Source organism: Branchiostoma belcheri, unplaced genomic scaffold (genome assembly GCF_001625305.1).
Source record: "Branchiostoma belcheri isolate BF01 breed outbred unplaced genomic scaffold, Haploidv18h27 scaffold1, whole genome shotgun sequence".
In the NCBI taxonomy this organism is placed as follows: Eukaryota; Metazoa; Chordata; class Leptocardii; order Amphioxiformes; family Branchiostomatidae; genus Branchiostoma; species Branchiostoma belcheri.
In genome coordinates, this window is record NW_017802379.1 from 2,439,151 (window position 1) to 2,455,330 (window position 16,180).

A 16,180-nucleotide genomic window follows, 5' to 3' on the forward strand; every position below is an offset into this window, starting at 1 on the left:
TTAACAGGCATTTCCAACCTTTCGGATGTGATGACGAGAGTCGGAAACGTACAGAAGTTAACCACCTGCCGAGGCCGCACGCTATCTAGGACAGAGTCTAAAGCTGAAGATTGTGCTTAGCTGTCCGACATAAGTAATAAGGACTCAAAGCACAAGTCTATCTTATAACAAACCATTTTTCTGTGTTGGCATTTGTTGGTCACATGCCGATATTAGTTGAAACTAAAAACCTCAATGATAAAGCTTGAATATACTGCTCCTAGTTCTTTCTTATGAGCAACTAAAATGTTCTATATTGTTTGCTCTCTCTTGATAGAAGAAAACATACTCGAACAAGAATTCGGAGATCTCCTACCTCCATGGTCGACAGTTAGAAACCTTATCGTGAATGAATGTAAATCAAGAAGGTAGATCAAACGAAAGTTTATACGCATAACGTTCTTTATTTCGTTCTCTTCCATGAAATTAAAGGAGATAAAACTTCACAAATCTCAAATAAAAAGATCTTCAGTACGAGTAAGACTCAGGGACAAATTTTAAAGTAATACCAATCATTTTGCTTTTTCTAGTGCTTCTTAGAAACATCTGAGATTACTGACTGTACACACGATGATACATTTATGTATGCAACAATTTAAATGAGTAAAGCTTGTCGCTCAGTACCATTACGAATAGTAACAGTAGTGAAGTCTATGGTTGTTGGTTCCGCCGTCGTCGTACGGATGCGCCCCCTGGCGGCGGTTCTGGTTATCGTCATCTTCATCATCCCAACGGAAGAACTCCTCTCGGACATTCATTCCAGCGACCTGTAAGCGAGATACATGTACTGTTTTAGTCTCAAAAGCTTTTACGGTGAGTATCCTAAGTCAGGTATGTTGGATATTGTTCTAAGTTGAAGAAATTCAGTTTCTAAATAAAACAATTAATTTTCCCAGCCCTGAAAGAGGATGAGTATCATCTTTGATTGAATGTCCCAAATATAATGGAAGAATATCTTCTTATTCCACCAAAAACTGTAACAAGTATATGATCTCATGCTATACTAGTCATTATATATGCCCGTCTTTTGTACAGAAGATTTGTTTCCTTGAACCTATATACAAGTTGACATTATCACATATGCTGTATCAATATGCAATTGTTGATCCATAAAGCTATTACTCGTAACCAAGAGGTCCCGGGTTCAAGTCCTGACATGCCACCGATCTTGTGCCGTTGGGAAAGGCACTTTACACGACTTTCTCAGTGAAAATGAGTATTGTCTGTCCTGTATTTGTTTCTATGTGTGGGACACAACACCGGCAACAGCTGCCCATGTGTTGCACTGTTGCAATTTCAATAAATCGAAATCAAATCAAAGCTATTATCAACATCGTTATCATAATCCTCACCTTCTGGCAGCCCTGTCTGTAGCGGAAGAGGTAGAAGGGACTGCGGTTGGGTAGAGAGATGTGTCTGTTGGCGCTCCCGTCGTTACGGCAGCAGTATCTGATCAGGGTGTTCCTGTTGTAATTCCCGTCAGGCACCTCGCCACTGCGACTGTTTCCGTTGTCGTCATCTTCATCGTCCCAGTAGATCTCACCTGATTGGAAACCTGAGGAAAAAACAACATCATGTAAATGCCGTGTTATCTTTGGCGAGACGTTTATGTTTTCGGAATCCTTTGTTGAACAACAGACCTCAATTACATGCTGTGGATGCTATGAAATTTGGTACGTGGAGAGGACTTGATCTGCTAACGAAATTTTTAGGTTACGGTCACTTGGCGGCTTTCCTGTGTACTGCAGCAGACCGGTTTTGGTTGTACATTTCATCTCGTGTTCATCTCGTGTTCATCTTTAGACATGATGCGGTACCGTTCACGAATTTGCGTGGTAGATTTTGTGCTCTGATAGAATTGTGGTGTTTTTTTATGACTTTGAAAGAATTTCCCTTTCAGGCAATAAATATGTCAGGATCTAGGCATAGGGTTAGCATTATCTTAGGCAACTCGATCAGTCTTTCCCACACGGAAATCTGAGATGGCAGACTTCGCCCTATCAATACATCCTCAGTGCCGTTATTTGAAAGTTAGAACCTGTAAGTACATGATTGTGTATTGACAGTACTTACCTCCTGGACATCCGCCCTTCTTGAAGATACAGTAACTCCCGCGCGGCCAGTTGCCATCTCCGTCTCCTGAGGTAGTCTGCAGAGAAAAAACGCCATATTTTATACACCATGAAATTAAGAGTTAAGACTAGTCGATTTTCAAAACAAGGTAACAAGTTACATATTTTGTCAAAGCTCCCTAGAAATGTTGTAATCTCCACCCACCTTCATGCAGAATTTCTGTTCCATGTTGTTTCTTCTGAATCCACCATCAAAATGTATGCCGGATGTCCATTGGTTGCTGGAGTCGTCGTCCTCGGTGTCATGCTTACGGACGCCGGTGCGCCACCTAGCGCCTGCAGCTACGGGGCAGCCTGTATTCGTCCGGGGGAGACCGTAGGTACCCGTCGGCCACTCTGTGTCAGAAAAAGATATGTTAAGTTCATACACTGCAAGAGAGCACATGTAAACGACTCCTAAGGGCGGCGTGCAGTCAGTCTTTTCATGTGCCTTTGTGTATTATTTTCGTCTGATTGAACTTTACACTCGCGACGCGTCTCTGCCACTAATCTAAGCACTAAATGGAAGAAATGCACAATGGAGATAAACTTACGTTTGGTAAACCGTTGGAGGAACTGTCGTTGAGAATTCAGCCTGTTGCGCCCCCTGGCGACGACAGCAGCAACTTCACCCCGCCGTCCCTTGAGGTTGAGAGCAGTGGCCCAGGAGGCGTACCCGGCCGTCTGGATGGAGAACGAGAACTCCAGGAACTGTCGGACCTAGGAGGAGAAGAGAGCGTTAGTAACATCCTGTGCATCTGTAACGTGGTCGTCAGTCTATTCCATTGCTGCAGGATAGGTGTTCTGGCAACAGTTCTATATTAATGCATTTCACGGTAAAGAAATATGAAATCCAGAAATGTCTTGGAATGCAAAGTTTGATTTCTGTACAATAAATAGATGATGACAAGGATTGATCGGTGGCATGTCAGGACTCGAACCCGGAACCTCTTGGTTCCGAGTCGAGCACTCTGCCGCTTCGCCACACAACCCCACACATTGATTGGTTGATCTATCGATCGATCGATTGATTGATTGGCTTACCTTGGGCCAGTAGTCGTCGGAGTCCTGGTCGAGGCGACTCTCGTACAACACGAAGAGCGAGTTTCTTCCGAAGATTCCCGAAGTGCCCATCACCATGTCGTGAAGGTTGAGGAGTGCCTAAACCACATCGGAGAAATGAATATGCCATGATTCAAGTTTTCTCAGGCATTACTTGTATTCTCGCAGCCATTTTTACAATGAAAAATAAAGGCATTTCACAACATAGCTGACATAGTTTTAAACGAATTCTTCGTACATGGTGTGAATGAAAACAAGTAATAGCTATATGAGTTCAAAACCCCGAGGAAAAGTTGTCATGATATCGACAAGACTTCGAGGAAAAATTGTTCTTACCTGTCCGACGCCATCAGAGCCCAAGTGGAGCACGGCGTTTGCCCAGTTCTGGGCCTGGTTGGCGGGGAGCAGCTGCCCATTGTTGCCCAGGTTCAGGTTGTTGTCAAGGAAGTTGATGAAGTAGTTCAGTCTCTGGAGGTGCACAAAAAAGGATGCCATTATGTAGCTGTGTTGCACAGTAACTTCTAAAACTCCAACACAATGGGGGAGGGGTGAGACTGGCATAATTTTCAATAGAACAGCAACACTCTTTTGTCGACGAAAAGTCCACCCCTTCAATGATGACATGGACCAAAAGTTACAAAAAAGTTAATATCATCCTCCGTCTCTAGTGAAGCGAAGTATACAATGTTGAATTTTTGTGTCAGGAAAGTCCCTTATTAGTAGATCATCATGTGTGCTATATCTTGGAAGATCCTACGCAGAATTGAAGTGTTAGAGTCTGAAGAAAAATACGCAAAACTGGCAAAACTGGAAAAGGAAAGGTACCTGGATATCCCGGCCGTACAGAACAGCGCCCTCCAGCCACTGCTGGCCGAACTGCACGTCCCCAAGCTGCTGTTGCAGCTGGTCAAGTTTCCTGTCCAGGCGGTCCAACTTCCGGTTGATTTCCCTGAGTTCATCCAGCCTCTGTTGCCCGTTGACGACCCCGTAGATGAAACTTCCCGCCCCGAACACTGCGCTGGCGATCGGCGCCACGGCGGCCAGAGTCGCGAGAATAGCCACCCTCTTCTCGCGAGAAACACTTCCATCCGAGACCTTAGTGAGAGAAAAAAATTAAAGGTGAATTACTCAAACACATCATGTCATATATATGGTCAGACAAGAGTCTAAATCCCTCCTGCTATAAAATTGCAACATGATGTAACCCAACACCAGTTACCATGGCAACATACACAACATTGGTTCAGGTCAGTGGTCACTGTTTGGAGAAGAAGAAGAGGAAGAAGACTCTAAGCAAAAACAATATGTTTTCCTTCGGTGAGCATAATTAATATATTGATACATAGAGTTGTAAACTCTTCAACTTGCATCTTGCTTTGTTAACCTCTTTGCATCCTGTAAGACTAGATATCTACCAAATTAAATGATTTTTTAAAATAATTTTGTTCATAATGCAGTTCGTGAGAGATACTTACTTTAGTTGAGTTGGGCATTGTCTCTGAGTCGACTTCTGGTGCCAGCATGATGTCCATATCTGTGTTGGATAGGAAGGGGCGTATGTGAGCTGAATCCAGAAATTACTTTTCATTAATTTCTGTAATCCTTTTAATAAAACTGATTACGTTTGGAGTTTTGTAAATGCGCAGGTGGCAAGCTAAAGTGCTTATAATACCAAAGTACAACATTGTCTGATCAGTTTGACGCAGTGTGATAATTCATCACATGCATGATTATGATTCTTGAAGTGATTGCAAATGTAGAGTTCGTACTACAGTACTTACAGTCGTAGATGTTCCCTTTCCCGCTGTCGTACATCTCTAACGCACCAGGACGGAACTTGAAAATATCATCTGGAGTTTCTGAAAAGTAATCATAGGAACCGGCATGTCAAAGTCGGGTTTCTGCTGCAGTACCAGAGATAGCCAGTAGGGGCCATACTCGTCTCGTTTTTTTAATCCAACGTTACTTATCAAATATCATAAAAGATCCATTCACAACTTTTCGAATATAATGCTGTTCATAAAGACACACACACACACATACATACACACACGCACATACACACACACACACACACAGAGACACACACACACACACACACACACACACACACACACACACACACACACACACACACACACAGAAAATGAAGGAAACAGAAGCTTACCTTTTTGTGCGACGTCGGTTGGTGCACCCTGGCACAAGGCCACCAGAAGTACGGACACAACTGCACACCCGCAAACGACCATGCTGCTTCAACTGGCCTAAATTAAGCCAAACGTAACTTATGATTGACACAGTACATGTAATAGATCTAGATAATTTACAAGCAGATGTACGACGTCAGTTTAGTTTCAGTTTTTCGCGGGTTTTGAAACATTAAATTCGTTTTTGTAGTAGTGAACCTGTTAATTGTTCCCGTTTGCAGTGGTTCCTACCTACTAGCAAGGATTGGGGCCGCCCAAGCCTCCTGTGCCTTCGCAGACTTCTTTATTTGCGGGGAGCGACGGTTTTGCCGCGTAGGGACTTTGCCTGGGCAAGGAGCCGGGGAGAGACCCTCGGCAAAGTCCCTCGGCGGCAAAACCATCACTCCCCGCAAAAAAATCAACGATCATCATCAATGCTACCGCATCAGAAGTCTGCGAAGGAGGCTAGGGCGGCCCCGAGGTGCCAAGCGCACACCGCTAGAGGTAGACAGACACATACGAAAAGTCGCAAACGACGAAAAATATAACCTGGGCTGATTCATCTACTTGGAGATCAATCGTATAGAAATGAAAGCATATACTTCGCAACCAAGAAAACAATCATGAAGACAAAAAAAAGAACGTAACTGATCACGGAATATACGAATGCTGAATGAAGAACAAACTTACCTCTTGATATAGGAGCTCAAATGTTGTTCCGCTACTGCAGTCAAAGACCTGCCGTTTTCTGAATGTTCCTTCGTCTTCCAGTCTTTTTATGCACCACAATTTGCATGAAACCGTAGTGACGATTTCTCAGTAACCAGGAAGCCCTTAGCAGGCGCGACTCGTTCCCAGGCTGGCAGCGGAAGTCGGCTGCTGATTTCAGCAGGTGCATGATGATGGGGGCGTGGCGCTAACACCCCAGATGTTGTCGCAGATATTTGCTGACTTGCCGCAAACATTTGCTGACTGAAAGTCCCAGGTAGTGGACAGGATATTTGTATATAAAACGTCGCTGGATGGATTAGATTTTGCTGACTGTGATTCAAGCCTAGTTCTAAAACAAAATCTTATTCAGGGAAATTGAAAACACAAAGAATGAATGAATGAAGGATCTTTATTGCATAATACCTGCCCAAGTCAAATGGCTAAACGCAGTGTATTACTAGTATTCAATATGAAGCTTAAATACATCTGAAGCTGTCAGTATATGTTATATAGTACAGAATCTGCTGGACACGCGTCTTCATCGGAAGATACGATTGCATGGGTATACCTAAATATGAAATCATTTGCTGAATGGAATATGTACAGCTCCGAGTATCTCGTGTTTGGCACTCAGCCCTGCGTACATGTAAATCTCTTTCATGATCATGAGGAAATCTTAACCGTACTGTGTTGTAAAGCGCTAGCGACAGTTAGTGTTTCCATGTTGGTCTATAAACTGTAACGGATAGAAAATAGATGAATATGTGGTTTTGGAGAAGTAAGAAAGAGGAAATAGACAAGAGGGCATAGTTAACGTTCTTGGAAAGGCCTGAGTCACTGACCTTGCTATTAGGAGGTCACAACTCCACATGAGATTCCTACGCCTGTGACGTAAGGTTACGACCTTACAGTCCAGTGAAATTGGAGAGGATTGCTTCCTTCCTTCTCAGTTATACTTCTCAGTAGCTTCTCAGTAGATACTTCCTTCTCAGTTCTCCAGACGCGCTTTCTTCAGTTATCTCACGTATCTTGGGGTTGTGTCCTCGATTTTAGCACCCTTCTTCTTTCTTAGAAACGGAACATCGAGTACAGATGAGCGGGAAAGTATATATGGAATAGTCAGACTCCTTTGCTTGCTAAAAAAATGTAACGGCTCTAGATCTGGCAAATGTGCTGATGTTGACACATTGGCGCACCAAAATCCGTAGTGTGTTAGTTTGGCACACAGACAGATTAAGAAGCTCGGTGGGCGTCACTCCACCGTACAGGTGGGGAAGTCGTGTAAAGTGCCTTTCTCAAGGGCGCAAACGTCGGGCCAGGGTGAGTATCGAACCCGGGACATTTGCTTGCTAAAATAGTCTAATATTGCCAAATGAGGAATAATTCGCCAGGGGCGTTAGCTGGTCATGGAGTTACACGACAACTGTGGTACAAAATGTACTAAAAAATAGCCGGCTAACTCCTTTGACAAATTATTTTTGGCCAATTCTACCATATGCATTTCTTCTGCACGGCAAAGAAGTCTGGTACGGACTTCGCATGAGCAGGTCATATGTGAAAGTTGCATCCCTAAGATGACTAACTACTTCGAAAACGAAACGACTTTATATTTGCGCACAAGCGGACACATAGAAAACAGGATGACGACAGGGAATTCCGCCTGTAATCTACGTAGTCCCCACATAACAAACAGGAAGTTTATTTTCTGGTATATTTATGACAAGATGGCCCCAAAACTATGGAAAATCATAACGTGATTAAAGAAAATTATACAAAATTGACTCAGGCACAGGTGATAAGGGCAGTGTCAAATGGCACATGCACAGCCACTCGTAAAGCTTGGCGAAAATGAACAACCCCTTTAGGTCAACGACCTACGACCTACAAGACGAACCACATGTGAAGCCAAGGAGCTCGAGGGTTTGTTTACGGAAAACCCGTCTGACGCCTTCTGAGAAGACACTGGGTCAAAGTTGACTTCTTCCGTGATTATAGTACAATGTGCTGCTGAAGCGGGCCGGAAGTATCTGACAATATTGATCAGTTAAACGTGTACCTTGCAACTGAGGAAGCTTACAAAGGATACAAAGCCTAATCTTTCTAAGTTAATGTGTACGCTTGTATCCTTGGACTTGCTGCCAGTGGCGGTGTCCAACACAGTCTGAACGCATAGCAGTGACCTGGTACAGCGGTGTTTCCAATTTGTGAACACCTCCTGGTGAAATATCTGCGGTGACGATTTGAGGAGATTGAACCGCGGTAAGCCATTTTTACTGACTCTCACTATTGGAAACAAGCTTGCAATAGTTCGCGCCCTAGGCTTTTTACTGGGCTTGTAGTACAGTATAGTATATCGCGACGTACATGAATTCCTGCAGGTGTGCCTGTATTATTTTCATTTCTGCACTTTTCAGCATTATCTATAGCAATTTAGCAACACGGGTAAACATTTTTTGCTGTGCTAGCTAAGTCATCAAGTAGTTTTAACGCACTTGGTCAACTTACTTTTACTTTAAATGTATGCTATTGTGGGGATGTAGTCAGGTTGTGAGGATTTCTGGGTTTATGGAGTTACCTTGCTACCCAAAAAAGAGAGTAGAGCACATGAGAATATACGTCATATAGTTTATTCAATGATATAAATAATATGATAATATTAATGATATCAATAATATTATTCAATATACATCAATTGTACATTCATGAACAGCTTACGTTAACACTACTGCTTGTGATAAACATTTAACAAACCACATTACCTACAAGCTACAACATACTAAAACTCGCTTGAAATGTGCATATAATGTGATTAATATACACTACAGTCTGAAGAGAAAACGTATAGTAGTTTGAGTTGACTCCAACTAAAACAGGTATGTAAGGTAACTCGGTGTCTCCTAGCGAACTAGACAGCAACAGTAGTTCGGACCGCAGTAGTTAGCTGAACAGCCGGCGCTGAAGTAGCGGTAGGTGGCGAGGCCGACTTCGCCAGCATCCGTCTGGACTCCGGGGTTGGGCTGGAGGACCGGCCGATTCTGGTACACATGGAGGGCATCGAAACAAGCTGAAGTGCTGCGGAAAAGAAAGAGTATCGGTTGGTTTTACCCTGGGTGCCAGGATAGTATCGGGCCGTTAGCCGTTTTCCTTCGGGAGCCAAGAGCCCTTCGCCCGCCTATCTAAATTACCGCTACGGGGGCTATGGGTCTGACGCCCAGGCTAGAGTTGAGCTCGATTTTTGGCTGGCCCTTCGAAGTTCTATGCCATAAAGCAATGCTGCATTGCAACAGTAATGGTAAAATCATATACAAACCTTCCTTGGTTATGGACAGTTGCTCGCATGGCGTCTCTTTGGGAAGTGCAGATGTCGTCACAAGTCGGAACGTCGGCTCCGCAGGTCCGACGGATGGCGAAGACGAACGAAGGTCCCTCGGCCGCCGCCGTACAAATGCTCTGCGCCAGCTCGTCGTAGAAGTTGTAGTACGCCGTGCCTGATCGAGAAGGAAGTTGAATGTTAGCCTCTTCGCAGATTTCTGATGCGGCGGCGTTAGGTTTTTTTCGGGGAGCGACGGTTTTGCCGCCGAGGGACTTTGCCGGAGAGGGACGGTTTCCGCGCACCACCGTCTCTCCCCGGCAAAAGTCCCTCGACCGGTGACAAAACCGTCGCTCCCCGAAAAAAATTAACGCCACCGCATCAGAAGTCTGTAGGAGGCTAATAGAATGTACGCAAATTAGTTAGCATGAAGATTAATTATTGTAAAGTATTCCGAATCGCATGGGACTGCAGTTTGAAAGGAAGCCGCTGGGGGAGTTTATCTCACCTCAAAGAAAGCATGGATAATATCACGTTAGGATATTTCAATCAAGGAGACACAGTCTTACCTTGTCGTACTTCGGTTGGTGAGCCCTGACACAGCGCCACCAGGAACAGTATCACGGTAACCCCCAAAACAGCCATCATGCACCAATCTCGTAACTGTAGTGAGTAGTCAAATATAATTGACATGTGTTTGAATCTTGTTGACTTGGTTATCAAAAGATCAATGAGATAAAGCAAAAATACACATGATTACAGTGAAGAGCCATGTGCGGTTTGCTCACAAACAAGCTTACCGTCGCGCGATAGAAGGACTCGAGGAGTTTTTTTGACAAAAAAACTGACTGTCAGAGACCAGTAACTTGTGACCACCGTTTACTGAATGTGATCATTACCTCGTGTCTCTGTGCGTTTAAATATCGTTGTTTCCTCAATAGTTGTCGTAGGACCGTCGTTTCCTTAGTAGTTTTCGGAGGACGTTTTCTCAGTATACGTAGGGTAGAGTATAGTGTTTGGCTCATACCCAAGAGGTCCCAGGTCACTGAATCCTGCCCGACGCCACCGCTCTTGTGCCATTGGGAAAGGCACTTTACACGACTTTTCTCAGGTGTAAATGGGTACCTAGCTATAGCTTTGGTTACGGACGTCCCTCGGATAGGACGTTAAATGGAGGTCCCGTGTTTGGGAGAGCCACGCCCCATGCACGTTAAAGAACCCACCACACTTATAGAAAAAAGAAGGGGTTCTTCCCGGTGTGAGTGGATCAAACCTTACAGTTTGGTCTCAGGTTTGACATCTTTGAAGAGATGATAGTTACCTGTTATCCTTTCTCAGATGTGGCAAATCTTCATAAATAAGTATACGCTCTACCAGTAGGCGTCGATCCAACATCTTTCTGTCTGACGCCTTCTTAGAAGGCACTTGGTTAAAGGTGTACCTCCCGAGGTCTGCATCTTTAATGCGAAGTACACCGGAAGTAGTATACTAGAAAAACGTCAACATATGCTAAACATGGGGAACGTATTTGTAGCTGAGTCCACAGAAAGAGAACACAAAGTCCACAGGTACATGTATGTTGTCGCGTCTACACTGAGCTCTTTCCAAGTTGTGGCGTACTACTATACAGAGGGGTCATATTTGCATAGGATTTGGCAATGTTCCAAAACAACAGCCTGGCCGAGCAGCGTTGTTTCAGTCAGTCGTGTACAAGTCAACTTCCCGGTTCAAGTGACACCTTCTAGGTACTGCACGGTAAGTCTAGGTACTGCACGGTAAGATACTTCGTGCTTTTATCACAGTAAGGTTGTGTGGCCACACGTCGATACCTCAAACTATAAATTTCCTTTGCTGTAGTTTTGTCAACAAGGTGCTGTTGCATGGAGTGACTAACCGATAACTAGCGTAAATTCATTTACGTTCGTGGGAACTTAATTGACACGGTCCTTGAGGCTGCTTAACTGAGGCGTTCAAGGTGGGTACAGAGAGTGCATTGCTGAGTCCTGACAGAAAATCTGTACTATTCATTGTTCACCGTGTGATTCTGGCGGTTGAGAGGTCACCGTGATCGTGATAGCCACGGGCATAAAACCAGCGGGAACCATTTACAACATTTAGGGACAAACGGTTGAACAGGTTATACATGTGAAAAACATGGCGGATGAATTGACTCAACTGACAACAACTTGAGAATCACTAGAAACGGTGTTGTGTGAAACATTTGTTGACAGTGTTAACGTGTGTGTATGTTTTATGGTGTTTGAACTCACTTGATGTGTGCCTAGTACGTGGGCAAACATTACACAACTGAGTTCTCGAGAATTGTCATGGGTCTCTGCTTACTTACCTCACAGTGCTATTAACGTTACAGTGCAATGTCGTTTGAAAATACTAGTGCTAGTCAGGATCGTTGACTGCATTGTATTTTTTTTGACAAAGAATGTTGATATTGTATTTTATAAATGGTACGTTACAGTTTTGTTTTCTTTTCTCTATCTAGAGAAACATCTGACGTCAGAATGGACCAACAAGAATCCTCAGTCAGGCACCGTCATGCCACAAATCCTTCCCTAGACATCTCTACCGCCGAGAGGGACGAAAAGACAACAAACGGAGCAGTCAAGGAACAAGGTGAGCTGTTTTGTAGTGAGATTCCTATCGTGAAACGCAACGGAATTATAAATGCGCTTACATTGATTATGCAAATCAAGACCTGATTTACATAGTCAGCATTTGTTTATGTTAAATAGCCATCTAAGCCCCAAATCCTTGAATATTCAAACAAAACCGATAGATGCTAAGATTAACACGACATATTTCCGTGTACGTTAGGAGCGAGAAACAGATATTTACTTTCGTGCCTTGCATGCATTCTTTTCGTAAGGTGGAAAGGTAGCCCCCGACGCTGTGAAGCGACGCCAGTCGAGTAGCGATGGAAGTGCAGGCTGGATGGCGATGCTCACCAAGCCGGTTGACCCTTTGACTCTTGCAGTCTTCAGGTTTCTGTTCGGAGCCGCTATGGTGGTACACATTGTCAGAGCAGTGCTCACTCAAGGTAAATTTCAGCAAGTCTTGTAATTGTAGTCAGTTGATACAGAGTATATGATATGGTCAGCTAAGATGTTTGAAAGTGCCAGAACAAATTTTTTGCGTAATGTTTCCATGTATATAGTATTTATCTACGGTTAAAAGATGGCCAGAACATTTTGTGTTCAACTAGATCGGTAATGAAAAAACAACGACGCAGGGCTTAATCAGCATCAATATCCTTACGTCAAAGACGATGTTCAATTTATGCTTTGCAATATTCGAGGGCAATGTGATAAGATATTGTCCAACATCTAATTTTTCCCTTTTCAGATGTGATCGAAGCGAACTTCCAGGACTTTTTCCCTGAGACAAACTTTCACTACTACTTCGCCATGAACGTCTGGAAGCCACCTGTCGACGTCACTTGGTTAATCTTCTGGGCATGCGCAGTTTCTGCTGGCCTCTTGTCCATTGGTTTTTTGTATCGTTTGGCCTCCCTGTCGTTTCTCTTTCTTTTTACTTACATAAATCTCATGGAAAAGGCTCGCTACAACAACCACTACTATCTGTACGTTCTCGTCTCCTTCTTGTTTCTTATAACGGACTGCCACACAAGTTTTTCGTTAGATCACCTCATTGCTCGTTGGAGAGGAAAGAAAAATGAAAGGACTGTTCCTGCGTGGCATCTATACATCTTTCGATTCCAGATATTTGTCTGCTATTTTTATGGGAGCATCGCCAAAATGAATTACGATTGGGTTATCCGCGGGGAACCGTGCAAAACGTGGTTCTATAGGGTTGAGCCTATTCGCCAATTGGCTGAAATGGTCGTCCCGGTTGAATATGTGCCTAGCGTGATTGGTTACTTCTTCAGCACAGGTGGACTTGCCTTCGACTTTCTTATTGGTTTCATGCTTCTCAGCCAGACATTTCGACCAATGGGGTTCCTCCTCACATTTGGGTTCCATTTAACGAATCACTTCGTCTTCAAAATCGGCACGTTTCCTTGGGTAATGATGGCCACAAATATCATTTTTATCGAACCGGAGACGGCTTCAAAAATACCGATTTTGAAAAGTTTTGCCTATTCTGCATATCCCAAAAGCAATGATGAAAAGAAAACTAAAATATCAAAGCTATGTCGTCCGCTATTGGTCCTTTTGTTCTGCTACGTCACTGCGCAATGCCTTGTGCCTTTCCGCCATTGGCTGTACCCCGGTGACGTCAACTGGACCATGGAGGGACATCAGTTCAGTTGGAGAATGATGCTGAATGCAGAAGACGTCGTCCTGCGCACTCTTATAAGACCACAAGATGGGGCCGAAGTAGTGCACACTGGCTACCAGGTAGGGATCATTTGGAAATGTTTGCTTCTGATGAACACTACCATGTAACTAATGTTGTTTTTTGCCTAAAAATATGATATATCGGATGATTTAATAAATTTAACTTACATAAATATTACATGAGGATTTGAGTATCTCCGTTTGTAGCCTTGAAGAAGACGTACACACACTCATTTTATTTGTCAATGTTTCCTTTTGCAGCTCAATGCCAGGCAGATGAAGCGCATGATTACAGACCCAGAAATGATTCTGCAGTACGCACAGTATCTCGGCAGGGAGCACATGCAGACCACGGGAAGTCCTGCAAGTGTGCGTTTGGACATGTGGAGGTCACTGAATAACAGGTGAATACTTTGATCCTACCCAAAAAATCGACTGAGTTTTCGCCTGCCCTACTGCAGTCTACCGCATAGCGCTGGATACAGCTTTCTCCCGAACAGAAGTCGCCGCTTTAGCTGCTCGTAGAAACAAATGCTACCCTGCTAGAGGTTCGTGATTCAAGTGAAGTCATTGGGCATGATGAATTCGAAATGTTGCCATTAATTTGAATAGAGCTATTCGACTCTGACGTTTAAGACATTTAACTATCATCCCCAGGCCCTTCCAACGATGGGTTGACCCATCAGTTGATCTCACCACTACCGACTACTGGGCCTTCCACTACGCCTGGCTGGAGCCCCAGCTTCCGGACTCCGCCCTCGACTTCTCCGAGATGGACAGAATCCGTGCCGAGGCGAGGGATCACGGGAAAATGGCATCCTTCTTCATGGACAAGCCTGGTGGGGTAAGTGTATAGGGTTTAGAAACTTCTTCCTTTCTTTCTTTGTTCTCTCTCTCTCTCTCTCTCTCTCTCTCTCTCTCTCTCTCTCTCTCTCTCTCTCTCACTCTCACTCTCCCTCTGTCTTTCACTGGGAACTCTCCATGCTGTGGCCTTGTATTATAACCGAGAGGAGTCTCTCTCTCTCTCGCTCTCAATAATATTCTCTGTGCGTCTCTCTAAGCTCGCCTTAATGTTCGGACGTTCCTTCACGTCGATAAAGAATTACATGTATCTATCTATGAAAGCAAAGTATACTACACCTAAGTAGCCCACTGTCTCCTCACCACAAACAAGCCAATATATTAATGGTAATTTTTATAGAGTTCTAGCCGTTAAATCCCATCATCTACAGAGGACTAATTAAAGCTTCTAATTCCTTCTTTGATGCACGACCAGGTTTTCAAGACGACGCTCCAGGCCGGCGGTCCGTGCTCGAACGTCACCCTGCTCGCGGTGAGCGGAGACGTGACGGTGCAGGTCAGGAAGGTGCACACCCCCGTCCCGGTCGGCACGGAGTTCGCCCTCCCCGCCACGGGGGGCTTCCACAGGGTGCGGACGGGCGGGGACGGCCCTGCCGCCGTCTGGGCTTACCTGCACGACTGCTCCCCGGGACACTTTCACGACGCCATGATGATGACCAGCATGGATAGCTGGGAACTGTAATATATAGACACTCACTAGATAACCAATGTGCAGTGACAAACATATGACTTACGTGCACTTTTGTAAAGAAACCATGAAAAACACAAACAAAATGGTTTGCGTGTCATCGCTTTGACTGTGTCATATTATATTCTCATTTAGAAGAGAGGAAAAAAATAACCAGATTTAGAGTGAACAGAGATATATATATGTGGAGCTACTGCTAGCTTGGAAGAATATATTTAAGTCTGTTTTCTGTTTGTAAATAACAAAATTCCCAATGCCGCGCCGAATCACATTGAAACATAGTAACTTACATTGAAAGTTGTGAAAATAAAGAAAGTAAAACGAACCTGTCTGTTGTCATCTCCTTAATTTGGAAGCATTGGTCTATATACTAGTAGCTATTCTTAGATTATTGACCAAGAAAATACTGACACAAACTGCGATCTATTTTCCTTGGATGTTGCAAATGATGTTAAATGTATTTATGTATCTAATACGCATCACCTAAATAGAAAGGCATGAAAAACGCGTTTTCATCTTGTCTCTTTATACTAGTAACTTATTTGCCTGTGATTCATAGAAAGGCTTTCTATGGGGCACTTTTAGTGTATAATGGCAGCTGGTGAAAACGTTATATATACTAACCGTCTCCAAGCAGAGTTTGTGGGGAATGATCGTTACCTTTTTATTACATATGGCCGTTTTTTTTGTCCTGATCCCCGTCGGTGGCTAATGGAGCTTCTCTGGCCAATGGATACTGTCTGGCCAATTTGATACTGTCTTTTTTGCCACCGATAGGGATCTGCTTGGAGATTAATATACACTAATTTTGATCAGATGTGTTTTATCAGATTTCAATCAAACCGCCATAAACATCTTCAAGCAGATATTGGGAAGGAAGATTGTTACGTTTTCTG

At 43.9% G+C, this 16,180-nt stretch overlaps 3 protein-coding genes across 6 annotated transcripts; 1 reads left to right on the top strand and 2 right to left on the bottom strand.

Annotated features, from left to right (window-relative positions):
- Positions 1-423: 423 nt before the first annotated feature.
- On the bottom strand, positions 424-6,195 carry LOC109465939. Its single transcript, XM_019763429.1, has 12 exons — positions 6,089-6,195; positions 5,380-5,476; positions 4,994-5,071; positions 4,688-4,746; positions 4,038-4,307; positions 3,549-3,680; positions 3,195-3,311; positions 2,705-2,870; positions 2,317-2,507; positions 2,113-2,188; positions 1,392-1,594; positions 424-806 (listed from the first exon to the last, which is right to left on the bottom strand). The coding sequence occupies exons 2-12, from the start codon at positions 5,459-5,461 to the stop codon at positions 666-668; spliced, it is 1,515 nt and encodes a 504-aa protein (XP_019618988.1). The 5' UTR covers positions 5,462-5,476; positions 6,089-6,195; the 3' UTR covers positions 424-665.
- A 1,915-nt stretch (positions 6,196-8,110) lies between these two features.
- Positions 8,111-15,592, top strand: LOC109465908 (vitamin K-dependent gamma-carboxylase-like). 4 transcript variants are annotated; one of them, XM_019763410.1, is made up of 7 exons: positions 8,111-8,368; positions 11,920-12,050; positions 12,304-12,474; positions 12,780-13,795; positions 13,997-14,139; positions 14,393-14,579; positions 15,012-15,591. In XM_019763410.1, the coding sequence occupies exons 2-7, from the start codon at positions 11,939-11,941 to the stop codon at positions 15,276-15,278; spliced, it is 1,896 nt and encodes a 631-aa protein (XP_019618969.1). In that variant the 5' UTR covers positions 8,111-8,368; positions 11,920-11,938; the 3' UTR covers positions 15,279-15,591. The 4 variants fall into 4 exon arrangements, with proteins under 4 accessions (XP_019618969.1, XP_019618957.1, XP_019618964.1 ...); XM_019763398.1 differs by lacking the exon at positions 8,111-8,368 and adding an exon at positions 10,769-10,987 and having other exon boundaries at positions 15,012-15,592; XM_019763405.1 differs by lacking the exon at positions 8,111-8,368 and adding an exon at positions 10,996-11,174.
- LOC109465948 lies at positions 8,721-10,441 on the bottom strand. The gene is made up of 4 exons (XM_019763440.1): positions 10,220-10,441; positions 9,989-10,082; positions 9,420-9,597; positions 8,721-9,181 (listed from the first exon to the last, which is right to left on the bottom strand). The coding sequence occupies exons 2-4, from the start codon at positions 10,065-10,067 to the stop codon at positions 9,007-9,009; spliced, it is 432 nt and encodes a 143-aa protein (XP_019618999.1). The 5' UTR covers positions 10,068-10,082; positions 10,220-10,441; the 3' UTR covers positions 8,721-9,006.
- Positions 15,593-16,180: the final 588 nt, after the last annotated feature.

Bases quoted from the DNA above. Each gene is read 5' to 3' on its own strand.
- LOC109465948 (XM_019763440.1), bottom strand. From the start codon at position 10,067: ATGATGGCTGTTTTGGGGGTTACCGTGATACTGTTCCTGGTGGCGCTG. The intron at 9,598-9,988 runs GTAAGACTGTGT...CTTCTCGATCAG, and splicing joins ACCAACCGAAGTACGACAAG to GCACGGCGTACTACAACTTC. The intron at 9,182-9,419 runs GTTTGTATATGA...TCTTTTCCGCAG, and splicing joins ACTGTCCATAACCAAGGAAG to CACTTCAGCTTGTTTCGATG.
- LOC109465908 (XM_019763398.1), top strand. From the start codon at position 10,926: ATGCTAAACATGGGGAACGTATTTGTAGCTGAGTCCACAGAAAGAGAA. The intron at 10,988-11,919 runs GTACATGTATGT...TTCTCTATCTAG, and splicing joins AGAGAACACAAAGTCCACAG to AGAAACATCTGACGTCAGAA. The intron at 12,475-12,779 runs GTAAATTTCAGC...TTCCCTTTTCAG, and splicing joins CAGAGCAGTGCTCACTCAAG to ATGTGATCGAAGCGAACTTC.
- LOC109465939 (XM_019763429.1), bottom strand. From the start codon at position 5,461: ATGGTCGTTTGCGGGTGTGCAGTTGTGTCCGTACTTCTGGTGGCCTTG. The intron at 5,072-5,379 runs GTAAGCTTCTGT...ATTACTTTTCAG, and splicing joins AACCGACGTCGCACAAAAAG to AAACTCCAGATGATATTTTC. The intron at 4,308-4,687 runs GTAAGTATCTCT...TCTCTCACTAAG, and splicing joins CAATGCCCAACTCAACTAAA to GTCTCGGATGGAAGTGTTTC.